Source organism: Trachurus trachurus (genome assembly GCF_905171665.1).
Source record: "Trachurus trachurus genome assembly, chromosome: 24".
Taxonomy (NCBI): domain Eukaryota; kingdom Metazoa; phylum Chordata; class Actinopteri; order Carangiformes; family Carangidae; genus Trachurus; species Trachurus trachurus.
In genome coordinates this window covers 6,486,951-6,514,227 of record NC_139910.1, presented here as the reverse complement: position 1 = coordinate 6,514,227, position 27,277 = coordinate 6,486,951, and the positions used below count along the sequence as shown (strand labels likewise).

Genomic DNA, 27,277 nt, shown 5'->3' with positions numbered 1-27,277 from the left:
TAAGTTGTTTTTTAAGATGTTTAAATGTTGTGTTGATGTTGTCGAGATGTCCAGTTGCATGACATCATCCTGTGCAGCCCCCCCTCCCCTCCCCCTCCCTATGTGACGTGTTGCCGTGTCATGTTATGTTATGTTTCCTCCCACCCACCTAAAGCATGGGACTCCCATCATGTCGTTGTTGTTGTTGTCGGTCGTTGTCAGGTGTGTGTGCGTGTGTAAGGAAGTTATTTCAGTTGTTGTGAGGTTTTTAATTTTGATTATTATTTCGATTTTAGTTTATATTCTTTTGTTGTTGCCATCTCCATCATCCAGCATCGCTTCAGAAATACGTTGAGGGAATGCTGCCCCCACCTTCTTCTCCCACTGTTCCCCCTTTAAAAAAAACACCAAAAAAAACCATACATATGCTTTATATTCACTCTCAAACGCACACACACACACTCAGAAATCTTTCTCCATACTCCACCCGTCGCCTCATCAAGTCCATACCGTACATACTCAGAGACCCACTCATTCAGAGACCCACGCACCCACTAATCCCTCCCAGTTTCTTCAGATTCCTACCGGGCCGACTCCCACCGTCACATCAGAGGGGGATTTGAACTCGGAGCAGGGCAGGGGGGGGATGTGTGTGGTGTTTAAGACATGAAACGGACCGACCGACCGACAGAACCGAGTGAGGATGAGCTGAGAAAGGAGCAGCTGGTCCAAACCTCCAACCTCCCCCCTCCTCTTCCTCCTCTTCCTCCTCCTCTTCTTCCTCCTCCTCCCACAAGAAAAATATCTAAACACATTCCTCCAGCGTAGATTCATCGCACGCGTCGTCTGCTGCTTCTTCTTTTTCTTCTTGTTCCCTCGAGTGTAGACACCAGAGCTCTGCCCACAAACCGTTTAGTCTAAACCCAGGATCACACATGAAACGTATACACAGTTTGAACACACACACACATGCACGCACGCATACACACACAGTGTTGAGGGAAGGGGAGCTGGTGGAAGTCATGGTGGTCCAGTGGGACCAGATAGATCAGGGTCTGGTTTGGCTTTGGTTTGCAGCGTTCCTACGCAAGTATGGAATTTGATTTTATACATATCCGGGTCTGGAAAAGTATGGAGAATGGAAACTATTGTCTGGAAATAGAGTTTTTATCTGGGTGTGGTCTTATCTGAACTGAAGTTATTTGGGTTAATTATTTTGTATGCGCTATTGTGCCTAGCTACAATCTCCTGGAAATTATTTGGTGACATAATGGCATAGAAATTCAGAATAATGGAAACAAATGATTAATTGCATCTATTTACTCAAATGTCACAAAATATTATAATTTCTTTTTACAGAGAAGTCTGGGTTTGGTTGGTGGACTTGGTAGAGCAGCAGGGAGGGAGTGGATTTAATGTTTGTTTGACTCACAACAACATTTTATTCTACTAGAATAAAAAAAAAACTAGAAACTATCAGACTGTGTGAAGGAGAAAGAGAAGGAAAGTCCTGAATCTAGGATCGGGTCAAGTGTCGGATGGTGGATGGTGGAAAATATACAGCTCAGAGGCATCTTTTATAAAACTAATTTATTCTTAAACTTAAACATTGGTTGTTTTCTAGGTAAATTCATGCAAAACCGCTGATGCGCGTTCCCCGGGCAGTTTTTCATCAAGCAGTCTCTGCATTTACCTCTAAAACAACTCTGTCTGGTAACGTTGTGTTATTATCTCATAGCGTGGTGAATGTGCAGGTCACAACTTGTCCACCAGAGCGTTGTGGAGTTGTTGGATTGTGTATTTGTCTTGATGAGTTTGATGTTGGAAAACCAAGAAATCATGAGCCTCCGTAGCGTAGCTCTGAGCAGCTCACGGCTCTGCTCCGCCGTTCTAAAAATAGCTTGCACCGACAATTAAAGGTAACGAACCTACTGCTATGACTATAGGGATTACTGTACGGCAATGGGCCAATTTGCCAAAATGTTGAACTATCCCTTTAAGACGTTTTATAACTGAGGACCTGATCTGTGTCTGAGCATCGGTCCTGATGGTTTTAGTTTGTGTCGTCAGTGTGTGAGCGTCTGGACAGATGTGGCGTCCCAACTAGCGCCCTCGCTGCTGTAGCCTGTAGCTGACTAGCGTATAGCCTAGCCTAGCCTAGCCTAGCCTAGCCTAGCCTAGCCTAGCCTAGCGAATGAGTGTCCTTGACCTTGTCCTTGAGGTTGAGAGCCAATGAAGAAGAGTGGTGAAGCGTGAAACTAACAGGTTGTCCCCTCCCTCATTCCCCCCATTGCCCCCCCCCCCCCCCCCCCCCCCCCCCTCCTCCCCCAGAGGAGACAGGAGCAGGAGTACTACACTCGCCTGGAGGCCGAGCGGCGCCGGCAGCACGACGAGGCCGAGAGAAAGCTGCTGACGCCCGACGAGCCGGCCGCCGGTCTGTATCGGCCCCCGCTGCCCCGGGACTACCAACCCCCCCACCCCCACGCCCCCGCCCCTGCCCCCCAACAACACAACAACAACCCTACTAACACCCCCCCGCCCCCCCCACAGAGAAACACCTCCTACCTCAAAACCCAGGTCACCTCCCCCGACACGCTCTACACCGCCAAGTTTGTCTCCTACGCGGGCGACGAGGAGGACGAGGAGGAAGGCAAGGAAGCCACCAAAGGGCGCAGCGGCGTTGGCGTTGGTGGCGGCGGCATTGGCGGTATTGGTGGTGGTGGTATTGGTGGTCAGGTGAAGCTGTCGGCCACGCGGAAGTCGTACGGCGACCTCATCTCGCCCTCTTCTTCCACCAATCACAGCCGGCCGCCGCCGCCGACCGCGCGCAAGCCCCGCCCCGTTTCTGACGGCATCTTCCTGTCTGGCTCGTTCCAGCCGCCGCCATTCGTCAACAACAACCACAACTCCAACAGTACAGGGCCCCCCCTCCTCCCTGCCAAACCCAGCTCCGTGCTGCCCCCCCCCGGAGGCTATAACACAGGTAGAAACAGAGAGAGAGAGCGATAGAGGGAGAGAGAGGAGTCAGGCTCGCCACCGCGTCCTCCACACCTCCCACACCTCCTCCCTCTCATCCACCTCTCACTCCTCATTTTTTATTATGAATTTTTTTTTAGTTTGTGTTTCTTTGGGTATGGAAGCGTATTGCATTCACTTGAATTTAAAAAAAAAAAAAAAAAGTCCGGTTTTTCTGAGTAATACATTTTTTTGGTCTGTTTTTCTGGGTAATTTATTTTTTGGTTTGTTTTTTTGAATAATTTTTTCTGTTTTTCGTGGTAATTTTTTTCTGACTTAACTTCGAGATTTCAAAATCCCGTGAGAAGCTCCCACCTGCAAAACGTAAGGACTGATTTCAAAATAAAGGTGTTAATCAGACTGTTCTGAGTGACACTAGGTATTCTGTAATAACAGGTAGTTTCCTTTCAATATAAATCTGAATTTACTTGGAACACAGTGAAAATAAGACTGTATTTTTTGTGGAGCATATCCATGATGTACAGTATGTTAAGCAATGTAAAAGAAAGCGCCTTTACTCATTGTGTTATGAGTAGTACTTTTATTTTGAAGGCGCTCCCTGATGTGATGTGTGTAGTTAGCTAGCCCTGGGAAAAGTTTGTTGATGCTTAAAGCAATGGTGGAACCTGTACCAAAGCGGAGTTTGAATAAAAATCCTTAACAATGTATCTCATGGATCTAAGATGCAATAGATCCGTGATGAAGTAGTAGAGGCTTGACCGCAGCGGTTAAACGATACTTGCAGGTGGGAGCTTCTCGTGGGATTTTGAAATCTCGTTAAGTCAGAAAAAAATTACCCCGAAAAACTGAAAAAAATTTGTCCGAAAGACAGAAATAATGACCCCGAAAAACAAACCAAAAAATAAAAATGACTCAAGTGAATGCAATACGCTTCCATACTTTGGATCTGGTTTTTTATTTTTTTTATTTTTCCAGTAGTAGAGACGTGTTCTTGCCTTTTCATCTCCACCGTCTTTTTGTATCTTTTTATCTTTTAAATGTTTGTCTTAGATTTTATTTCGTCGTCCGTCAATCAATCAATCAAGTCGTCATTCATTCACCACTTTGTGTTCGTTATTTTTTTATATGTTGGAAATTTCTTTATTTTCCCCCTTTTTTCCCTCGAGCCAATCAGATCGTATTTGTTTTGTATTTATTCTTTATATCTATTTATATATATGTCGGTTTGTTTGAACCACCTCCTCCTTGTTTTCCTCCTCTTGTCCACAGTAATTTTTTTTTTTTTTTATATATATCCCATCCTCTTCCTCCAATCACACACCACCCCCCAAATCCAAACCCCCCCTCCTCCTCCGATCAGCACTGGCGAACAGAAAAAAGCAATCGATAATCACGCCACCCCACTTTTTGCTGCAGATTGAGACCCATCAGAGCCAATCATAGTACTGTTGGTGTTGTCGCTCGCCGCCTCCTTTGTGTCTGGTTGGTTGCTGCTTGGGATCGTAGGGGAGGGGGTGGTGGGGGGTGGCGAGGCCGAGGGCTGCCTGCCCCCCCCACCCTCGCCCTTTTCCTTGCCCCGTGGCTCTGCTTAGCGGTGTTGGCTTTAAAGGGAAGGAGACACACCATTGGCTTCAGTTCACGCACCCATCGATCACTTTGATTAAAAAAAAAAACCCAATCAGCCCCCATCTTCATGAACATAAACAAACGAGTGAAACGCTTCTTCTGTCTGTGGATGTTTAAAAAAAAAAAAAAAAAGAAGCTCCGCGTGGTTTAAAAAAAAAAAAGAGGCCGGGGTTATTATAGGAAACTGAAACTGAAACTGAAACTAGCATTGAAAAAATAATTGAGTAAATGGAAATAGAAATAAGAATGACAATTTTTCAGAGAACTTTTACGAGAACTAAATAAAAAACTACAATGAACAAAGCAAAACTAACTAAAACTGAACTGAATAGGGTATATGCCCGACCCATTGATGACCTTGTTTTGCAGCCACTTCCGGAGAGTGCACGAGGGACGAAGTTGATGAACGAATCTCGCTAATGGTTCAGCCGAAAAAATTCAAACTGCAGCGAGTGATATGTGTTCATAAGCGATCTACAAAGTTAAACAAAAAAAAGAAAAGAAAATCCAAATGAGCCCCATTGATTGATTTACACCGACGTCGTTTCACATTTGTAGCCTAGGTAGATGGAAGGAAGTCAACATGCTGGTCAGGTTGAAATGCAGAAGAAGTTGCGGCGTATAGGCAATGTCAGATAACATCAGCTTTAGTCTTAGTTTTCTTAGAGATACTAAAGTTGCAGGAAGAAAACCCCACAGCTTTATGGGATGCAACTCAGGTCTCACACAGGCTTTCTCCTAAAACCAAGACTAAATAAAAACTAGTCAATGACTAAAAAATAAAAACTAAACTAAAACTGCTTGATCACTTGTTGAACTAAAACTAAACTGAAATAAAAAAAGCAAACTGGGAAACCTAAATAAGAATAAAAACTATAATAACCTTGCTAGAGGCAGGTATTCGTCCTCGCAGCTTTTACCTTCAAAGATTTTTTTTTTTCAAGTTCATACTGGGGTCTGACAGAAAACTTTTTATCAGGAGGTTAGAACCAGATCAAGTATCAAATCACAGCTGTTTTTCTTGGTTGTGTGCAGATATGCATCTTTACTTTTTCCACTGAAGGCCTCAATGTTGGAGAGCGACATCTCAGCAGCAGCAGCGGGGTCGGGCTGCAGTCAGCCGGCAGCTGCGTTGAACCTCTTGCTCCCGTCATAATTTCACCCAGACACACGTTTCTGTGCAAAGAATTAACAGTACACAAGGAAATAATGGAAGTAATTAAATCCATATTTGGAGTTTTCTTTACTATTCTTGAAATGATAGATTTGATGATTAACAGAAAACACAATAGTTTTTCCATCCAGTTCTTACAGAACCAGTTGCAACTGGTCGACAGATGCAGCCGGTGATGAATTTGTTTGTGAGAGGACGATGTTTGTGTTTTAAAACAAGCCAAACACAGCCGGGTCTTAATCAGTGGCTCGACTCATTATTATTGAGCTCATTAGATGGATCGACCAGGAAACAAAAAACTATTGATCTCACACAGAAAGGGAAAGATTTTAAACCTATTCCCAACGCCAATAAAACAATATTTAGTATTAATTTGATGCTACAATTAAAATGTTACTGTTAATAGGTGAATATAAGTTAGATGTTCCTTTGACATTTGCAAAGGCATGAACAAACGATGGCCGTTCTGTTGATCATTGATCATTGATGCCGTCATCCACTGTCCACAAGACTAATCTACTTCTCTGAATCTGGATATAAAGTCATCATCATATCATTATAAATACACTTAAGTTTGTTTTTTTATAAAGGTAACACTGAATATTTTCGAACTTGGGCTCCGTTTGATAAAGCAAAAATGTCTCTAATCATCAAATCGAGGGAGCGTGTTGGTTTCCAGCAGACTTTGTGACTTTGTCGTAAACGCTTTCGCAGTTTGAACGTCCACAGACAAACGCAGCTTCCACAGCAGCACGAGTGTCAGTGATCATCACAACCTGAGGTCCAGGAAACAGCTGCCTGCTCCTTTAAATTAACCCCCCCTCCCCCTTCCCCCTTCTCCCCCCCTCCATCTCTTCTGCTTAATAAACAATAAAAAATAAAAAAATATATAAAAAAGACCTCACGGGAACTCTGTGCTGCATTTTCACTCAAATCCAGAGATAAAAAATGAATAAATAAACCAACTCATCCCACTAACGTCCCACTATGCCCCCCCCTCCCAACCCCCCCAACCCCCCATCCCACCTCCCTCACCAATGAAATCTGCATGTGTCACCACCCACATCATCATCAACACACACAAACACACTTACACATCAACACACTGCACTCTGGCTGCCAGCAGCTCTTCCCCCCAGTAACCGGCTTGATGTCTATTGCTTTTTTTACTGCCTGTGCGTACGTAGCTCCCACCAGGCTGCAGGCTGCAACCCCCCCGCCCCCCCCCTCCCAAGCTGACTCGACTCGTCTCGACTTCCTTTATTTCCCCACTTTTGCTCGTCTGTTGGTTTCTCTGTTAATTTGAGTTCCCTAATTTCTCTTGTTTGTTCGTTTTTCTTTCCTTGTATGTGCTTTGTTGTTGCTGTTGTCTGCCTGTTTCGGCTCTGTCAGCTGATCTGGCCGTCCTTCATTGTCAATAACGCTGCTTTAAAGCTTTACTAAAACAAAAAAAAACAAAAAAACTTACTACAACTACTACAACTCCCACAGGGCATTGCGGCAGATTCAGGTGCCTGTGCTCGGTCACCTGAGTCTCTGGCTTCCCTCTGGCATCACCAGTCTCCAAATGTTTATGTCAATGAGTGTGATTTGTTCAGCTGGCAGCTCCGAATTAAAAAAAAAAAAAAAAAAGCTCAAATCTGACTTTAATCAAACTTCTTTCTCAGAGCGGAGACCGTTTTTTTTTTTTTTTTGCAATCAGAACAAAACCACAAGAAAAACAACGGCGACGCCAGTTTGCTCCAGAAGGTGCACGAACTGGACGAAGCTACAAAGGGGAAGAGCAAATTCAATTTTCCTTTAGAGATGGATGTTCTCACACAAAAACTGTGTATCGCCACAGAAAAAACAAAAACAAAGAGTTTTTTTTTTTACAGTGCGGCGCCCACCAGAGCGAAAGAAAAACATTCACAACCTTTGAGAACCGGTGAAAAAGCCCAGCGGATGACTTTTTTTTGTCAATCTGAAGAATTTTCAGCAGCGGGGTTTTTGCCAGAAGTATAATTTTTCCATCTCTGTTGGCTCGGCAGAGGAATGTAACTGTAACTGGGCCCGGACGAGGCTCGTTTCTTTGTGGTCGCTTTGTTCTCTGCCAGTTTGTGTTCATGTGGTCTGGTGCTGAAGTCGGACCCGTCTTGATCCCGTCCCAAACTACACTTCAGATCTCAACCTCTGTTTTCGCTCTGTTAAAAAAAAAACCCAAAGCCTGGAGCTGCCAGCTGGATGAATCCATCTGGGTTCACACCCTGTCACTGTGTCTGCATCTGAACTGCACCCCCACCTCCAGTCATGTGGACTCCAGACTGTTTAATAAGAGATGAAACCGAGTAGAGTCGAGGCTGAACGTATGAATGTATAAGTCCTGAGTTCCTTCTCTGTCATTCAACCGCTGTTTTTGATTAATTGGCACCATCACGGAGAAGTTATCAACTCTAGATCCAGCGTCTGCAGAGTTGTATTCCCTCATTTTAAACACATAACTCCAACTCTAGTTCGATCCACCAGTAAAACAAGACTTGACGCTCTTTTCTCTATATTTTTCTAAACTGCCAGCAAATCCCATGACAGGAACCAAAACAAACAAACGCAGCAGTCCGACTCTGGACCGTGGCACTCGGCCTCAGACCAGTGGGTTTGCTACTGACTGAACAAAATGTCACACAAATATATATTTTCATTTCTAAATAAAAAGAAAGCTCAGTGATGTTGTAAAAGCAGCCAGTCGCTGGAGATTTTAAGGAAAGCGTTTTTGGAGCAGCGACTCCAACCAACCAGAGGGTAGACGTGATGAAATTCACATATTTAATAGAAAGTGTAAACTATGATGTTGTAGGAGAAATATCCACTTGAAACTGGTGCTGTGTTGATCTTTTACACATTTCATTGTCACAGTGACTAATAACCGCAGGCTGAGTGTTTGAAATGCCTCAGATTCCTCACAAGCCTGGGTCAGATGTAACACCCCAGCGCTACACGGTTCAGTTTAGGACACATGAGAGGTCAGATTAGGCCAAAGTAAAGAGTAAACGGCTGAAATGCCAAGGTCCTGTTGTAGTTTAAATTCAAATGTGACTGGACTGAACAGAAAAACAAAAAACGATCCTTAACATCTCCTCTTTAAAACTGTATAATTACCAGACTTCCAGTTTCAAGTCCGTTCATGATGGACCTGCTGGCTGATAAAGATGTGATTTGGTTTTGGGTTTCGATTGGCCTGTGGAGGTTCCCAACCACCGACCTGCTGTCATGAGTTATTTCCAGCAGCAGGTCACGGTTCATGTGGTGATCGAGCCGGAACAAACCGCAGCGCAACAACAACTGTGGCGGATGAGGAATATCGGTCCTGACAGTAAAAGATCCTAGAACTCCCCCGCCTGCTGATTGCAGGTTTTTATTGAACACCTTCTCTGACCGGCGAGGACGAGCTCATCGTTGCTCTTGGCCGTCGGCGTGTTTGTCTGGAAATAAAACTCTGCAGACGCTCGTGGCTCAAACCGGTTGTAGAGCAGCTGGAAAACCAGCGGCCCAGCGGTCCGACAGGTGGAGGCTCCGGCTGCAGTTTGTGGAAAAGACACAGGGACACACGAGCCAACTGATTAACGTCTACTTTGGGGGGCGGAGGTTAAAGGTCGGGGTCACCTTCTGACAATGATTGAGCCTCGTTTTAACCCTTCAGGTACCTGACTTTGAATTAGATCTTAAACTATTGGTTGGATTATGAGACTTATATCAAAGTCGTTAAGTGCTGAAGTTGAAGGAAACTGGACTTCTTTTGATTTCTTGAAAGAATCTAAAGAAGTCCAGTTGCCTTCAACTTAAGCACTTAAAGGGATACTTCACCCAAAATCGATAATTCACCAATCATCTACTTACCGTCATGCCAAGGAAGGGTTTGGAGAACTTTCAGAGTCATCAAAACGCTTTAGGAGTTCCAGGGGGTTTCATATAATGGCGGCGGATAGAGTTCACTTTTGAATCGTCCAAAACACACACTATGAAACATCCAGATACCTCCATACTGCTCGTCTGTACTGACCCAAGTGTCCTGAAGCCGCCACATGGAAAAGTTGTTGGGAAAAAATGATTGTGATCTCTGTTTTTAGCCTCGTTGTGGCAGTAGCTCCCAGTGGCTGCGCGAGATGCATACATCCAATGGTTTACAACGAGTCAGTACAGACGAGCAGTATGGAGGTATCTTGATGTTTCATAGTGTGTGTTTTGGACGATTCAAAAGTGAACTCTATCCGCCGCCATTATATGAAATTCCGTTGCCGGCCAGAACCTCCCTAGAACTCCAAAAGCGTTTTGATGACTCCAAAAGTTCTCCAAACCCTTCCTTGGCATGACGGGGAGTAGATGATTGGTGAATTATCGGTTTTGGGTGAAGTATCCCTTTAACTACTATGATGACCTGGATTTACGGACTTAAATCAGAGTCTTGAGTGAATGAATCAAAGACCTTAAAGCAGCAGAACAAGGCTCCAGACCATCGGCTGTTTGACGGTGACCTCGGCCTCCGATCCGACCCCACACTTCCACAGACCATTGTGCTGCTTTTGGAATGGCCCTTTAACAGCTTTTAACGGCTTTTAACGCTCTTCTTCTTTCTCTTTTCTCGGCTCGCTGCTCAACTTTTTAATAAGATCTGATGGTTTCTGCCTAATGCTTCTCCAGAACTCGTTTCCTTCCTTCCTTCCTTCCTTCCTTCCTTCCTTCCTTCCTTCCTTCCTTCCTTTCCTTCCTTCCTTCTTTCCTTCCCTCTGCTCAGGCTGGTCTGTGGGAAATGAGGTGATGTGACCCTGAAGCTGCTGGGTACTGGTGACCAAGATACCGTTGGAAACTGTTCAATTGACCTTTTAACCCTTTAAGTGGCTGTTGTTTCTACTGCTGTGATTGAGTGAGACTCAGACTCAGGAGAGCAGCGGTCTGGTCGGCCGACACCCAGCAGCTTCTGCCTCAGATGTTTTCATGAAAACTCACCTGTGTCTGAACCATGCTGACTCATGTTTTACTGCTCTGCCCTCTGTGTGACCCCTCGACCCTCGGACAGGATTTAACTCGTACACTGGAAACTCTGCAGGAGTTGTAGGATCAGGAGAAGTCTACAAGGACCCGCGGGACAAATGGACGAAAAGGTAACGCCTTCATTAGCCACGCGTTACTAATTTAATTTAACCACTTTTCTGGTTCTTGTTTTCCTTTTTCTATGGTTTTAACCTCAATGATTCTTCTGCGCGTGGCCGCGTGATACAGGATTATTTGTTTTTTTTTCCGTATTGCGATACATTTGGCCCTCAGTTCCAGCTCTACTCAACTCGATTTAGGTCCTTTTCCATTACAACGGAGTACTTCATAGTTCCTCCTCAATATGGGTGTGACGTCAACCAACTGCTGGCCAATCAGTGGCCGGCAGGTGGTTGACATCACATTTTAGTATCAGCTTTGCTGGGAACCTCAGTTGAGGTGTTACCAAAAAAAGTACCAATTACTATCCCTGGTGGGATAGTTTTTCTGTTTTTCTTCACTTAGTTGTGTTAAGCTGTAATATTGCAACAGTATTGAAGGGATAGTTCAACATTTTGGCAAATTCGCCCATTGCCATAATCCCTATGTCTTAAATTCATTCGTAAATTCATGCAAAGCCGCTGATGCACGTTTCCGTCAGAGGAAGTTCTTCAGCAAGCAGTCTCTGTATTTCCCTCCAAAACAACTCTGTCTGGTAACGTTCTGTTATTATCTCATAGCGTGGTGAATGTACAGGTCACAACTTGTCCACCAGAGCGTTTTGGAGTTGTTGGATTATGTATTTGATGAGGGAAACCAAGAAATCCCATTAGCCTCCATAGCGTAGCTCTGAGTAGCTCGCGGCTCTGCTCCGCCGTTCTAAAAATAGCTTGCACCGACAATTAAAGGTAAGAAACCTACTCCTAAAACTATAGGGATTATGGCAATGGGCCAATTTGCTAAAATGTTGAACTATCCCTTTAACTACAGTATCTGTAATTCTCATTTTATATTGTTTGGTTTCTAATAAGTTCAATCTTTGTCCTTCATGTTTGTTGATGTTTTCACCCTTCAAAGTAAAATATAGGTTAATAAATTATTGTAGTGGCGCTCTGGCTTTTTGTCTTCATCAATAATCATCTATACTGGTCCATCCATCATTCTCTCATACTTGGTATCAATAAATCGGACTCTCTGTGGTTTTTATAAAAGTCTGACTGGATTGACTTTGACTCTGACTCTGGTTGTGTGTTGTTGCAGTCAGGAGCAGGAGAACTCGATCCCCAGCGGCGCTCCGGAGAGTCTGACCTTCAAGGAGCGCCAGCGTCTCTTCTCTCAGGGGAAGGAGGTTTCCAACAAGGTCAAGGCTTCACGCAAACTCATGGAGCTGGAGAACGAGCTCAACACCAAGTAGTAGACCCCGAGCCTTTCACCACCACCACCACCACCGCCCTTCCTTCCTCCTCCCACCTCCCCACCACCACCACCACCACCCGGCATCACCACGGCAACGTCAAGGTGCTCCTGGGAGGACAAAAAAAAAAAGAATAGAAACAAAGAAAGAAAGAACAGGTGGAGAGCCGGCACTCGCTTCCCAACCACTGACCGTCTCCTCCTGTTGGTTTCATTCCCCCCTTTTTATTTTTTTATTTTAATCCTCGATTAACTGGACCATTCACTTTTTTTTTTTTTTTTTCTTTTTTTGCCGTAGCTATATCGTTGCAATAGGAGAGACATTTAAATTTTCTTAAAATTTCTTCCCCTCATTAAGGTCTGTCAAAGATATATAATGATAAAGCACTGTAAAAAATGTTTTAATTATATCTAGTGAGAATTTGAGAATCAAATGACAAAGGGGGATATATTTTTGTTTGTAAAATGGTTTTCGGGGCAAGGGATGGAGAAAGGTTTATTCTCTTTTAAATTTGTTTTTGTTTTTTTTTTGTTTTTTTTAAATAGCTAACTGAAATATGAACAATTTTATGGTGTTATTTTATGCTCTATTTCTGCAACACGTTGTTTTCAGACTTTTAATTCCTTCTTGCCAGCAGAAATGCCCAAGGTTGAGCTCCGGAAGACTGGTCTTTTATTTTTTATTTTCTTGTTTTTTTTTAAAAGTTAAATTCTCAGTGAGTGAAAACACTGTTATTTCATTCCGTAGCAAGAAAGCATGGGATTTTTTTTGTGAAAGATTCTCCAGAGGAGGATTGTACAGTCCAGAAAAGGATCTTTAAGTGCATAACATTACTGTAAATATTCGGGTCCACAACTGTCTCACTCTTTTACTACTGTAGAAACCTGCCAGGCTACTAAAACTGCAAAACTAATGTGATTTATCAGCGTTTTTTTGGTGACAGAAAAATTCCAACAGGAAGTTCAGCCGAAGCTGGACCGGTCTCCCTGCTGCTCCTTAATGTCGGTGGAGTTTAAAAACTTTTTAAATGTTTCGCCCCAACCTTGAGGTGACTTTAATTTTATTTACTTTTAAATCAAATAGTCTTTTTTGCAGAGTTGTGTGAAATTAATTTGACTGATTATAACCTAAATTCGTGCCAGAATATGGAACTCCTCCTTTCACTCACTTTGTGATGATTAAATGTTGGTTTTCACAATAATAATAAAAAAAGAAAAGAAAAAAATAAGAGAGAAATTAACACTTCTCTGAAAAGTCCTCGCTCCTTTGCTTTACAGATATTTATTTCAAACCTTGTGGAAAAACATACTTGGCACAAAAAGTTGTTTTTAATCTTAAATATGTATCTGCAAACTGTTTAGAGAAGTGGATTACATTTGGGACCTCTCGTACTGTGGATAATAATCTGTGGTTTTCTGCTTTTGAAGGCAGAGGAGTTCTGTTTTTACACCAGCTGTAGTTGGAGGGGTCCGGGTGTTTTTAAGGACTGGAGTTACGGTGACAGAATTGTGATTGTACAAATATATATATATAAACACACAATTTCCATAATCATATTCACCACCGCTGCTGCTCTGCTGATGTAGAAAAGGAACGCACTTCAAAACCCCAGTGTGTTTAAAAAGAAAAAGAAAAAAATCGTTAAAAAAAAAAACCCAACAAAAACCTAAAAATAATGATGTTTCAAATGTTATCTCTCTTCTGCAGTTTGAGTGACTCCATCCTGTGTGTGGATTTATTTTATTTTTCTCTACAGGAGCCTCCACTAAAACAGAATCTACACGATGAGATAAGATGCTGTTCTAATAGCTGACCTGTAAAAACACTACAGATGTGTCTCCTCTCTCCTCCCACACCCCCACTCCCCACAACCCCCCGCCCCCACGACAACGACAACAACAACTACGACTCCTTTTTAGGTTTCAAAATGAACTGAATCATTTAAATGGTTTCATGTTTAGCCTTTTGTAAATCATTAATAAATACAGATTTTTCAACAGTGCAGGCTGGAGGTGTGGTCTCTTGTCAGTGACATTAAAACACGGTGAAGCTGATTCAGGTTTCACTGGTACGTGTATATGGTATGGTATATTATCTGGTTTACAATTAAATTCTGACTTATACTAACTACAGTGTAGACTATAGTTGGTATAAATGATAAAATGACAGTTATATCCACCTGTCAGATTTAACTATCATTGTATCGTTGGTTGACTTAAGTCTTTGAAGAACCTTTAAGGTGACTGTAGTAAATAGTGATTAATATTTCATTTCTTCATTTGTTCCAGCCAAGGTAATTTAATGACTTTTCCTAATGAACATACCAAAACATAACACTTATTTATTCCCTGGTTGGAAAGGAGCAGGGAGAAGATACATCTTATATTGCCTGCCCTTCACTCAATGCATAATTATTCTGAAATAATGTCAAGTCTTACAATGAAGAAAACAAAACTAACAGAAACATAACAAAGTTTCAATATGACATTTCCACATTAATAAAAAGAGTTTGACTAGAAAGAATACCACTTTTTTTTGGTATTTAATTATTTTTTATTTCTGACTGTTGACCTGGGAGTGAACAACCTGATATACTCCAGATCCTGACATCCAGACAATGCAGCAAAACCTGGAAAGCCCATCACATTAGGGATGGCATCCACTACCATTGCCAGACGGATCACTCACGGTCCAACAGCGCCATCCAGTGGGGAAACATGAGCAGTAAGTGTGCGTATGTAGGTCGCATCAGGACTTTGGTCATGGACTAATCCGTTGTACATTTCTTCTCAATTAATTAGAAGACAAATATTGTATTGTTCCACCTCACTGCGGTTATCTTGTAGATTTTTACCGGTGAAGCTTTCATTTACACATTTATTAACTCGAAAACCATTACTTTTTTGCCGTTTACCTGGAAGTGAACAACCGGAAGTAGTCTACAGCTGATAATTGTTTATTATAAAAATACAGACGTTAGCGTTAGTTTTGACCTCAGAATGCGACGTAAATAAAACCGTTTGAAACGATTTCAAAGATTCAACATGATGATTTGAACAAGACGTAAAATGTCTATTTGACCACGTGTTCCTTCATGGTACTGTGGTGGCTCATAACTCACACACGTGACGCCATACTGTATCCACCTTGATTCTAGAACGTTGCGTGACACTTATGACGATCGTCACAGTGTTCCATAACAGTTCAACATTCCAAACAGAACCATAAACAAAACACGAACACACACGCACACGTAACGGTCCAGCGTGGGGACGTTTCTAACGAGAAATGCGGAAGTCAGTAAAGGCGTATTCCACATGTCAGGATGGCCGAGCGGTCTAAGGCGCTGCGTTCAGGTCGCAGTCTCCCCTGGAGGCGTGGGTTCGAATCCCACTTCTGACAACAATGTTTTTTCTATATCCACTTTACACTCACTTGGTCTTCATGTTGAGACGGGCAGACATGTTGGCACAGCAGCAGACGATAGAATTTGTACATTGTGTTAACATCCAAGAAGTGGAGAATGAAATCCATTTTGTGTTATACTGTCCTTTCTATGACTTTAGACAAAAGTAGTAGTAAGGTAGATCCAAACAACGAATTTGTGTGGTTGGACGATGCTGAGAAGCTAAAACATCAGTTTAAAATAATTGCATTTTCTTTATTTCTTGAAAAGGCCTGGGCAATGAGACGAAGAGCGATGTACAGATGAGTACTGAAAGTAATCTGAAGTTGTTTATTTATGTGTTGCACTTGTGTGGCGGGTGATACCAACAGGAAGGACTGTCTAGTTTTTGATTTGTCAGTAAATGTGTCTTGTAATCCCATATGGGATGGGCCACAATGGTGGCATAAAACTAAAATAAATATACATTCATTCATTCATTCACTAAAGTTTCAGTGAGGTACTTGAAATGTTTCTGAGCACAACAGACTGAGATTTAGTTTTCAAGTGTCAGTGTGGCTGCTACCTGCAGCTGAATTTCACTTATGGATGTCAGCTCATGAGGGAAGTTGTGATTAAAGTGTGACTTAATTACTGTTATACAGAATTATCTATATGTTGATGACCTGTGCAAATGCCACAAACAGTAAGTGTCCGGTTCAACTCCCTGTTGGCCAGTCAATCCTCTCACTCGCCCTCTCTTTATTTCTAAGCATTGTGTGTTTCAATATTTACAGCCACTAACAGACCGATCATGGCTCCACACTGCCATCCTGTGGTGAAACATGAGCTGTGTGTGAAGTTGCTTCAGGACTTTGGTAAAGTAGTATCATTTTTAGCATTTCTCTGTGCTTAAGTAGCTTAATAGTTATGTCACTTGCTGTGTGTACCTTTGTGTCACTACTATGAAAGAGGAAAAATCAAAACATCAAAATAAGTACCAGTGAGATTTAATTTTACAACTGAAAAGGCCCCAGTACTTTCAACTCAAGTATGTACTTGGCACAAAACACTTAATGTCAAGTTCAACGCAAACTTTAGCAAATATTCAAACTAATTCTTTTTTCTTTATGCATTTTTTTTATCAAGGTTAATTACATGGTGCTGATAGCTTAATACATTTTCAAAAGTACTCAAGCTAAGCCAACAAAACGCAGGTTTCCCATAAACAAATATAACTAAGTCTTCATAATAACGTCTCAGTGAATTACACCTAATACTAGTAATTTATACTCAAAATATTCAAAATTCTGCAGCTTAACATTTAACCAAAATAACCAATTAACAGTATCTCACTACTCATAATGCGACGCTGGGCACCCATGAAACTGCTGCCGCTGCTCATGTCAGACACAAGTTTCAATCACCATGATTGCTGTCACATCTGGACACCTGCAACAGAAGAAAACAGGACAAAGTGTGATAAAACTATGTTGTATATTACTTTTTGTGCTACTAGAAATTGCAGAACAATTTTTCATCATATGAGATTGGATTTAAGATAATGGATCATTTTTCAAATTCTCTTACAGTGGCTCAAGTATTAAAAATGTGGCATTCAAAACTAAAAATCTGGTTTCAGAAGCCAACAAATAGACATATTTTAATGTTTTTCACAAACTTGTTCTCTATATAATATCAGATGCTTGTGAATTAAATATTTTCTGGCCATTGACCTCTGAATCTTCCAGTGCTGGCAGATGTGTGGTAAAACATTGACAGAACCAGAATTTTGGGATTCAATGTCTGATGATCTCTACACAACTTTTCACTTAACTTAAACTATGTCATCAATACACATTTCTTACATTGACTGGAGCCGGACAAAATGCTGAGTGACTTCCTTCCCTCAGCGTCCTCAGTCGTAAGATCCGACTTTCCACGAGAGTCTTCATTGTCCCGGCCACACTCTTCCTCACTATCACAGCCTTGAGGAGAAGCTTCATCACAAGGGCTCTGCTCCTGGAACCTGAAATAATACATTTTTCTGGGTTGAGCATCAACATGTGCACATTTTTCCACTTTTTCTTGTAATGTGTTTTTTTATACTGCCACTTTTTCTTTACACTTTGCCTTGAGCACTTTTCAATAGTTTGCAGAGATGGCAAGGACAGTGTTTTTGTGAATATAAACCAAGTGTATTAATGGAGGGAAATGCAAAACAACTATTAATTACCCATTTGATGGGCTGACTGAAACTTGTTTCCAAAAAATGCATTAAAAAGATATGATAGACAGAAGCTTACCTGAGTTCCAGCATGACGTCTATGTAATTGGCATGTCCAGCATCCACCAGCTCCTTGGCGACATGGACACCATCTGTCAAGATGTCCACTTTCCAGTGTGTGTTGGACACAAACTCTCTGAAGAGGATCTGGAGGTTCTTCTGGTACAAACACTCCTGGAAGAAGACTGCTGCCTCATCAGTCCACTGTCCGTCCACCTCCGCTGGTTTCACTCCTCGCAGCATGCACGGGTACGTCACTTTTGGAAGTTTCATGAGCTCCTCTGGAAGCATCTTCAGCTTGGAGTGGTGTTTGTATGGGATGCATTCATAGTGACCATAATCCACCAGGTTTAGGACCACGGTGGAGTCCGCATGCACGATTTCAGATCTGCACCACTTGTTCTTGGAGTCTGATTTGAACAGGCAGCAGGTGCCATGGACAAGGTGGCCTTCAGGGAGAGGAGACATCTCTCCACCGAGGTCGTCCAACATGATGGACACTTTGTTCATGATGAGAAGCAAATCTTCAAGAACGATGCAGAACTCAAAGGGAGTTGTCACTGCAGCATTAAAACCCACATACACTTTGTCTACATCGATAGGAGCAAAGGTAAGCTGCTGAGGGGGGGTTGTGTCCACGTTGGGTTCTTTCTCTGTGGCCTTATTTTGGGCTTCAGCCTTCTGCTGTAGTGATGTTGTGATTTGACGAACAAGAATCGGTCCATTCACAACCATTTCAACCATCCAAAGTTTATCAGCCTCTAAATAACACACAAACACCAGAGTGATTTCTGTGCCTATCATTGGTTTGAGAGTTTCACACCACAGTTTGTTAGTATCCTGTCCTTCACTCAGTCCAGAGCAGTTGATCTTGCACAGCACTGCAAGGTCCGGGACTTTTGTCAGGTCACCACACTGTTGTCGAATTGAGTCACTTGGAATTTCCTCTGTTATTCCATGATCCACCAGTAGGACCTCACACTTTTCCTCACCTAGATGCTTAACAACAGCTCTCTGCCACTTCTTGTCCTTTTGTACCTGAACTAAGCACTTGAGGCCTTGTTTGACATCCTCTTTAACCACTATCTTCCATTTGTGTAGGTTTTCAGCAATGTAGTTTTCCAACGCAGCAAGCACAGAACTGGTCTTTGAAAGTCTGACATAAAAATCACCATTACTCTCAACCGACAGGAGCCTTCCATTCTCCTTGTCTTTAGCTTTAATAGTCAGATGTGTGAATGCATCAGCACAATTTCTCTTCCCTTTGACAGGAGATGTGGATGTCATCTTCTGACTCTTTACTGAGTCTTTCTTCTTATTAGGCAGTCTCTTCCTCTGGTAATTGTAGGTTTTTACCTTCGGTTTGGCTGACAGTGTGACAGCTGGTGATTTCAGTGTGACATTTTTGCCTTCATCAGTGGGCACCATTCCTTCAGATTTAGTTTCATTATCAACCTTTGGAGCCTCATCTTTTTTTGATATGTTTGTGGGGCTGCTTTCAACTGCCGGTTCGAGAGCTGCTCCATCCAGAATCTCAACCCTGACTATCCACTGAGTCCCGTTTTGAAGGACAAAGTCAACCATGAGAGGCTTCTCCATTACTGCATCAGTGAAAGACGCAACATTTTCATAGGTGCTTGTGTCCCATAGGCAGCATGATAGGCTGAATCTGGGCTGAGCAAGGTACTCCTTTGGTATTAGGAAGATCTTCTCCTTCATCACAACTGCAGAGTTTCCATAGTCGATAAACTCAACTTTGAAGGCAGAACTCCCTTTGTAGTCCGTCACAACAGAACGATACAAAGCGCCATCCTCCTCATACTCGGCCAGAGCAAGATAATTGATTCTCAAAGATGTGACTGTCTTCAAGGAATTTCTGATGATACATGAGTTGAGACTGTCACCCATTTTCAAGATGGCTGGTTCATCCTCTGACAGCTGAAGGAAGAAGTTGTTGACAGAGTCAATGTGGGATATGAAACACTTTGCCTTCAGGCCTGCACTCACTCTGTCAGGCAAACATGAGAGCTGAGGGTTTTCTGTTTCATCTGTTTGTTGAGGTGGTTGTGTCTTTGTGTTAGTTTTCTGGTCTTCTCTTCTCTTCTGTTTTACTTGAGAGTTTTCAGATGACTTCACAGTGGCAGAGTTCTTTACTTTGTCCTCACTTTGTTGTTTTACTTTAGTGTTCTTGTTCTGACTTTTACGATTAACACTCTGATTGTTTTGGTTCTTTTTAGATGGTGCATTTGCAGCTCGAGTACCACACTTTTTGAGGGGATTTGACGACTGCCCCTTTGGTTGACTCTTGCCCTTGACTGAGATCTTTCGACTTCCTGTGCTGAGAGCATCACATTTTCTCTTTTTGTATCTTGTGTCAAAACTCACAACTGGCTGCGGTTTGGGTGAAAGACTGAGAATCAGATCCTTCACCTTTTCATTGATGTTGACATCCCCATCAAACAGCTCGACGTTAAAGGAACCATCTTCATTATTTCCATGCACCACAGCCCTCATTTGCTTGTTGAGGATTGTCTTATCAAGCCATTCTTTGACGTCTGAATAGAGCTCCTCCTTTGACACTGAAGCAAGGCAACATCTCACAGCCTGCATGGGTGTGTACAACAAATCAGCCGAGTCTCTGCGAATGAACATGACGTTGGTTTTCTCAGCTATGTTTGTGTTTCCATAATCCACAAAAAATACACTGAGATGCAGAGGTGACGGAACAGCACGTGCCAGGCCTCTGTACCATTTGCCATCAAGGTATTTTGCCAGGCACAGCCTCCTCACAACAGGTTTCATACTGGCTTGAATCATTCTCTTACTCTCCTCTAGGATTTTCTCCTCAAGCTCTTCAATGATTTCAATGTTTCTCTCAAGTTGACAGTAGACTTCCCACTGACTGCTAACATGAGACACAAAGACTGGCTCTTCATTTTTGGGTTGTAGATCATATGAAGAGTACACAAAGGACTCTGGTGACACCGTTGGCAATTGCTTTGTAGAGACCGTTGCTTCTCTTGCCAGGCCACTTTTAATGAGCCAATCTGTAACGGTCTGTTGCGTTTGGGTGTTGTAGAGGTCCACAACATGACACAGCCCTTTGTTTTTCACATTCAGTTGAGAAACAACCTTACATCTTAGACTGTTGGAACTGTTTTGGACAAATTCCTTCACAGAGTTGCACACCTCAGCGCTCCAGTCCCCACAGTTCTTGGGGTCAGTTGGTTCAATCAGGTTAGAAAAACTGCACCTGAAAGCTTGCCCTTCCAAAGACACATATTCTGGCAATATTGTCTGAAGATCATGCTCCTGGATTTGGATGGTAAAGCCACAGTCAACCAACATTACTCTGGCATTGGATTTCTGCCTTTCTATAATGAAGGCCCTGTACCATGCTCCATCCTGAGGCGACTTGGCAACACAACACGAGACATCTGGCGGGACAGGAACTGTGTTAGTGGAGTAATATTGCTGAATTTTGCCCATCAGTTCCTCCAAAGCCTTGTCCTTGTCGCGAGGCTGACACCAGAAATCTGATGGTGAGTTCATGTAAGAGCAGCGCACAGCAAAGTCACACCCCGGCTTGATGCAAAAAGCTTTGAAGCTGACAGGGACTTGAACCTCACTGATTTCAGTTTTGCATGTGTTCTTTTCCATGTCATTATCATCCAATTTCTTTGTATTCCCGCTGATGTCTGACGTCACAGTTGGGAACCTTGGTTTTTCTGTCCCATCCACATTGTTTCGCACTGCAGGTTCAATGTAGCGGTTCCAATAATCAGCCTGTTCGCTGGAGACCAGGATATCTGTGATACTCTGCTTGCTGTCACTTCCAATCTCATAGAGATCAACAACAAATTTGTTTTTTCTCATTTGGACGACATGGATTAGCATGGCTTTGTTTGACACAGCTTGTCTGAAAAAGGCTGAGTTGGCGGTGGTCCAGAGATCATCCGAAGGTAAAACGTTAAAAAGAGTACAACAAAAGGCAAACGCTGATTTGTTTGCAAATGCCTCTGGAATGTTCTTGATCAACTGGTGTGGCACTTTCTCAACATTCCCAAAATCAATGAAAAGAACTTCAGATCCATGCTTGAGATTGTCTGTCACCACCCCCCTGTAGAAATGCATGTCTCCCTCATAAACTGCACAACAGAGTGTCCCGAGCTCAGGGTTCTCCAGTATGTCTTCATCCAGCTTCACTTGACTGAAATGGTCTGCCATTTTTGTCATCATTTCTTCAAACTCATCATTGCGTTTTTGTGTTCTGATCCAGAAGTGGCTTGGATTCTGGACGTACTCGACATAACCCACAAAGACAGAGTCTAACTGCATTTCTTCTGCTTCCATTGCCTTACCCAGTGCTTCGCTCATGATTGTCTCACAGTACAAATAGCCTCCTTGAGGAGAGAATTCTTCTGTCTCAACCACGGACTCAACCTCCATTCTGGGAAGCTCTTGACTGGGCTCCGGCTCCCTCACACATTTATCATGTGCACCAGTCACTGTGATGGAGTACTGATGTTGTTGTTCATCAAAACCATTGATCTCTATATCCAACACTCCTCCAAGCAAGCCTGCTTTGAGGAAACCCAACTGATCACTCGGGGAGGAGAGAGAGCACGGGAATGCCATGATAGATGTTGAATAGAAATCGGCTGGCAACCTGTGGACATTCTCAATTTTGACCATTTCAAAGAATCCATAGTCAATGAACAAAACTCTGACCTGAGAGTTGATGGGGAGAAACTGCACAAAGCCTCTGTACCATTTTCCATCTTTGCTTTTAACAGAGCAGAGTAAACCAAGGTTTTCTGTAGTTTGTTGATTACTTGCTTTGGTTCTGTACTCACATGCTGCAGCCAGCCTCTTTGACATTTCACGCAGCTCTGTTTCCATATTGGCCATCTGACAGTAAAACAGCTCAGGGTTGACAGCAGCAGTTACTCGCACTTCAGCATGTGTCCCACAACTCAATCTAGGCCCAGACAATGACAGAATGTCTTCATATCCTTGCAAACCAGGTCGTTTGAAGAAAAACTCTTGTCCCCTTGACTTTTCAATAAGCAGGTCAGGAACTGGCTCTCTGTTCTGTTTGAGCGGCACCTCTGTGAGCAGCTCAACCAAGAGGAGGAAGGTGTCTGTGTCAACATATCTCCCAAACCCATGTCTAACAAGGTCGTTGTTGATGTCAGGTGCTTCAAACAAGAGGACTTTGTGAGGAAGGAGGGCCTGGATGTAACCTGTGACATCTTTTTTTATCAGGCTTGATAAGTATTGCTCCACTACAGAATGAGAACAACCTTGAAGAAGCAACACGTTTGCTAGAAAGCCGCAGACGATTTTAGGGGGTAGGGTGAACAGGTCATTAGAACAGGAAGATATGTGGGTGATGTCAACACTCAACACATTACCATGATCTATGAGGAAAACATCAAACAAATCCTCTTTTCGGTTTTGAACTCTTCCTCTGTACCAGCGGGCTGAAGTCAAATCCTCCACAAGGCAAAACTCTCCAATATCTACTGCAGCTTTTGTCTTTTGCGTGTTCTGTATTTCTTGCTGCAATATGTTATAGTCCAGTTCACATATGGTGAGGTAATGTCCCTGGAAGTGAATCAGTGTTGCTTCAGGGTTCCAGTCCAAGTGTGTTAATTTGATGTCCACTGTCCAAAGGGCACATGGTGTCGATTGACCAGGATCCCCAGAACTGCAAAACACACAGTGGCTGATATTATTATCCTTCAAAAAGAATCACTTAACATCATTAATCCACTATGATGTAGAACCAAAGAAAGCAGCTAATTCTAACAGTTGAAACCAATAATGTTCGATATTTATGCTTCAAATTAACCTAAATGACGATAATTCATTAACTTAAACAAACTGAACATTTGCTAGTTTCAGTACCTCGAGTATGAATCAAGATGAGTCGTGGTAAATTCTAATGAGCATCATTTTACCTAATGATTTCTTAAATAATTTTAATCAATAATGAAAATTATCATTATTTGCAGTTATTCTCATAGTAGTTATAACAAATTAAAGTTTTTTCAGTAGAGTGTAGTTTAGGCCTGTCGTTTTCTTGGGTCATTTTTATCAGCGCCTTTAAGCACAGAAATACCAATGAAACTCCAGCTCAGTCCACAGAAGTCCTCATTTAAAACGATCTCTACATCACTTCTTTTTTTTCACACTGTCTACTTACTTTTGGTGTTTTGAGCCCATTGCAGACTGCAAAGGAGCAGAATCAGTTACTCCCACATCCCGAACAAAGCCTGAGAAAGAAATAACTCAAGTAAATCACTATTATTTGAAAACATCAACACTAAACCAACATTGACACTGGCCTAAGGATAAGGGAACACACTAACCTTAGCTAAAAGCAAGGTTTAAAATAAATCCATTGTTCTTTCATCCATTCAAATTATTTATTTCTCACACTGGTGGTGTTATGATGCGGGGAGTGTTTTCTTGGTTCTCAACACCAATTAATTATCTCACAAATGCAACACCAAAAGAGTTGTGGCTAACTAAATTAATGTTTAACTGGTTTTGTGCACACAAAAAAGAACTTGTACTTAATTGGTCTCCCCAGTTGCCAGATCTTAATTTAATAGAACAACATTAGGATGTGGTGCAACAGCTTGCAAATCTGGATAAATTATGTGATGCAATCATGTACAGTATAAGAACAGGAGCCATGTGCACAAAACATTTTAGGTTAAGATATTCCATAAAGACTGATATAAAGTTTCCTATAATAAAGAGCTGTGCACAACACCCTTAAAACTTACTGAAAATGTTAAATAATTAAGATTTTAGGCTAATTCTCATTTTCATTTCAGTGATATACTTCAGTCATCACTTAAAACCCCGTGCACAAAACATCTTAGTGACTTCAAAGCAATACATCGTTAACAATGAGGGTAGTAGACAGTGAAATCACACATTACAAGCTAATGCCAGCAATCTTATGGTTTCCATGGCGACCGTTGCAATCAACCAGTGCAGCATCTCTTTTATTGCCAATAAACATCTTCACTTTTCTCCTTTACAAAACCGTATCTCCCCCAGGTATATTAAAAAAAAAGTTAAATCACACAAGTAGAAAACTTTTGGAGCAACCAGCCCCAGAATCTGGATCTATCCAGTCCATCCTAAAGGTGAGGTGAAACTTTATTCATACCCGAGGGGAAATTCATTTGTCACAGCAGCATAAAAAGAGAATTTAGAGAGTAATAAATCAATATAATGAACTATATAAAACTGTAGAATATTTATCTTACGAAAAATATGTTTAAAAGTATTGAAACGCGCGGCTAACGTTAGCTTAGACCTGTTCAGACGATGCTACCACTTCGACTGAACTTTAAAAAAAAAAAAAAATTTTTTTTTTACAAAAGTAGAGACCAGAAAAACACTCGTTCCCGTTAAACGTCGGGATATAACCAGATGTTCAGACCGACTAGAAGTGACTCACGGGACGTTTCCACCGCGGGGTCCGTCGATCGGTAACGAAGCTAAAGCTAAAGCTAACGCTAACGGTCACGATGCTACTTAAGCTAACCTCGTGGTTCCATGTGACGTCAACGTCCAAACCAACGGTCGTCGTTTCTACGTCAAATTAATATATATATATTTTTTTTTACTGATGACAGTTTCCTCACTCACACTCTCACCTGTTGTTCCACCTGTTGCACCGCCTCAGGAAGCCGAGCTGCCCGGCTGCTCTGGATGCTGAAGCCGCTCCACACCCATCTCCTCCCGGGGTTAAGGTCACGGATGACGTCCACCGAGCTCCACAGAGGTAAAACCAAAACACACTGGTGAGTCAAACACTAGTTTTTATTATTCAGTTTATTTATGTAGAGTGTACGTTTTTATGTAGGATTACATTTATTTTAGGATTGCATATCTTACACTTTTTCATTATTATTTGTATTATTATATTAGAATATAGAATAGAAAAGACTTTATTAATAAGATGCATAGGCTATTCATAAATACGTTCATTTTGTTAGTTTGTTTTTCCTTTTGTTAATGTTGCTCTAAAAGTCTGTAATTTCTGTCTTTCTGTTCTTTTTTTTTTAGTTCAGCCTATGATCGAAAGGTTTTAATTTTGACTTTTAAAAGGCCTTACAATGTTCAAAGAAATCTAGCCTACTGTTTCTTGTATGTTTGTTTTAGAAAAACGTGTTAAATAGTCTAATTTCTCATTACTAAAGGTCCTCAGTTTAAATTTTTAGATTCTAGGCCAATTTCCCTAAAAATCTTACTGGTAGTTTAGACGGGTCTTACATTCTGAGGCCTAAAGTAGTGTATTTAAACGTGAATTCCACGTTATTAAAGTTTTTGTTTTCAAGCTATGACTGATTTTTTCCCCCATCTAATACATAACCCAGACAGAGTCCAGACTATTGCTCAGCGTAGTCCAATACAAAATAGTTTGATTATTACAGCATATTAATAATGATGGGATTCTGTACACATTGCATATTAGGAAAAAAATATCCATATCATTATTAGGATTATTTTCAACAATATGCTAAAACTTAATGTGAATTATTTCTTTCTGTAGATGGTGTTCGATTTCTTTTGTTGATGTCTGAAAAAGCTTTTAAGTTAGAAGGATAATTGATAACTGAAAGCACAAATCAGCTTTTCAAGGTCAACGCATGCACACAGAAGAACTTTTTGTACAGGATCCTCAAACAAGACTGAAGTTTCATTCTCATCAAACCAAATGTTTAGATTAAAAGGAAAATAAAAAGCATCAGATTTGTATAAGAAAATCCTTGAGGCGAGGGAAGAGTCACCAAAGGCTAAGAAGAAACACTGAAATATACTAATACACTTGAAATATATCTGAAAATGAAATGTGAAATATTCCATTAGTGAAGAAAGATCAACACAATGACACACAGGACACTCTTCAGGTGTATTGCACTGAACTAATTCAAGGTTTTAACAGGTTAATACTCTCAGTGATAATGGCTGTGATAACACCAGAGAGGAGGACGAGGAGTTTATATATAAAGGAGCAGAGTAGAGAGCTCGTTTTAAAAAGAATATTAAATACAACATGTTTTAAAAGTCAGATTTATAGTTAAAGACTCAAAGCGAAGCATGTTTTATATTGATTATTGCTTAAAAGTAACCATAAGCAAACCTTTACAAGTGTCACTCTCAACCTAAATATAATATACGTATTTGTGTTTTAAAAATGAAGTGAAAATCTAAATCCCTTCAGGTGCTTGTGTGTGTGTATAAGTTTAAATAAAGGGCGAGCTGAGTGTGGGAGGCAGGATGGACGGATGGACAGATGGATGAGGGTTTTTCTGTTAATCATTAATAACCTGGATTAGCTCCAGTCTTCTGTAAATATGATGAATGCATCCACGGCTTCATTAGCTCTGCCTTCCCTCA

General features: G+C 41.7%; 3 protein-coding genes across 11 annotated transcripts in view; 2 read left to right on the top strand and 1 right to left on the bottom strand.

Moving 5' to 3' along the window:
- afdna (afadin, adherens junction formation factor a) overlaps nt 1–13,700 on the top strand; it is a 129,717-nt gene extending 116,017 nt beyond the window's left edge. For 7 of the 9 annotated variants that reach the window (XM_084000675.1, XM_084000680.1, XM_084000673.1 and 4 more), the window contains 3 exons: nt 2,311–2,962; nt 10,806–10,890; nt 12,020–13,700. In XM_084000675.1, the coding sequence (XP_083856801.1) occupies nt 2,311–2,962; nt 10,806–10,890; nt 12,020–12,173 (891 nt within the window). In that variant the 3' untranslated portion in view covers nt 12,174–13,700. The remainder of the gene's footprint in view (nt 1–2,310; nt 2,963–10,805; nt 10,891–12,019) is intronic. The other 2 variants (XM_084000679.1, XM_084000678.1) reach the window with 1 other exon arrangement.
- Nucleotides 1–27,277, top strand: part of vgll2a (vestigial-like family member 2a) — a 261,801-nt gene that overhangs the window by 175,389 nt on the left and 59,135 nt on the right. The gene's annotated exons all lie outside the window — the stretch shown is intronic.
- tdrd15 (tudor domain containing 15) lies at nt 17,861–25,864 on the bottom strand (the record flags this gene model as incomplete). The annotated part of the gene is made up of 3 exons (XM_084000220.1): nt 17,861–23,558; nt 25,523–25,674; nt 25,859–25,864. The coding sequence occupies 3 exons, from the start codon at nt 25,862–25,864 to the stop codon at nt 17,861–17,863; spliced, it is 5,856 nt and encodes a 1,951-aa protein (XP_083856346.1).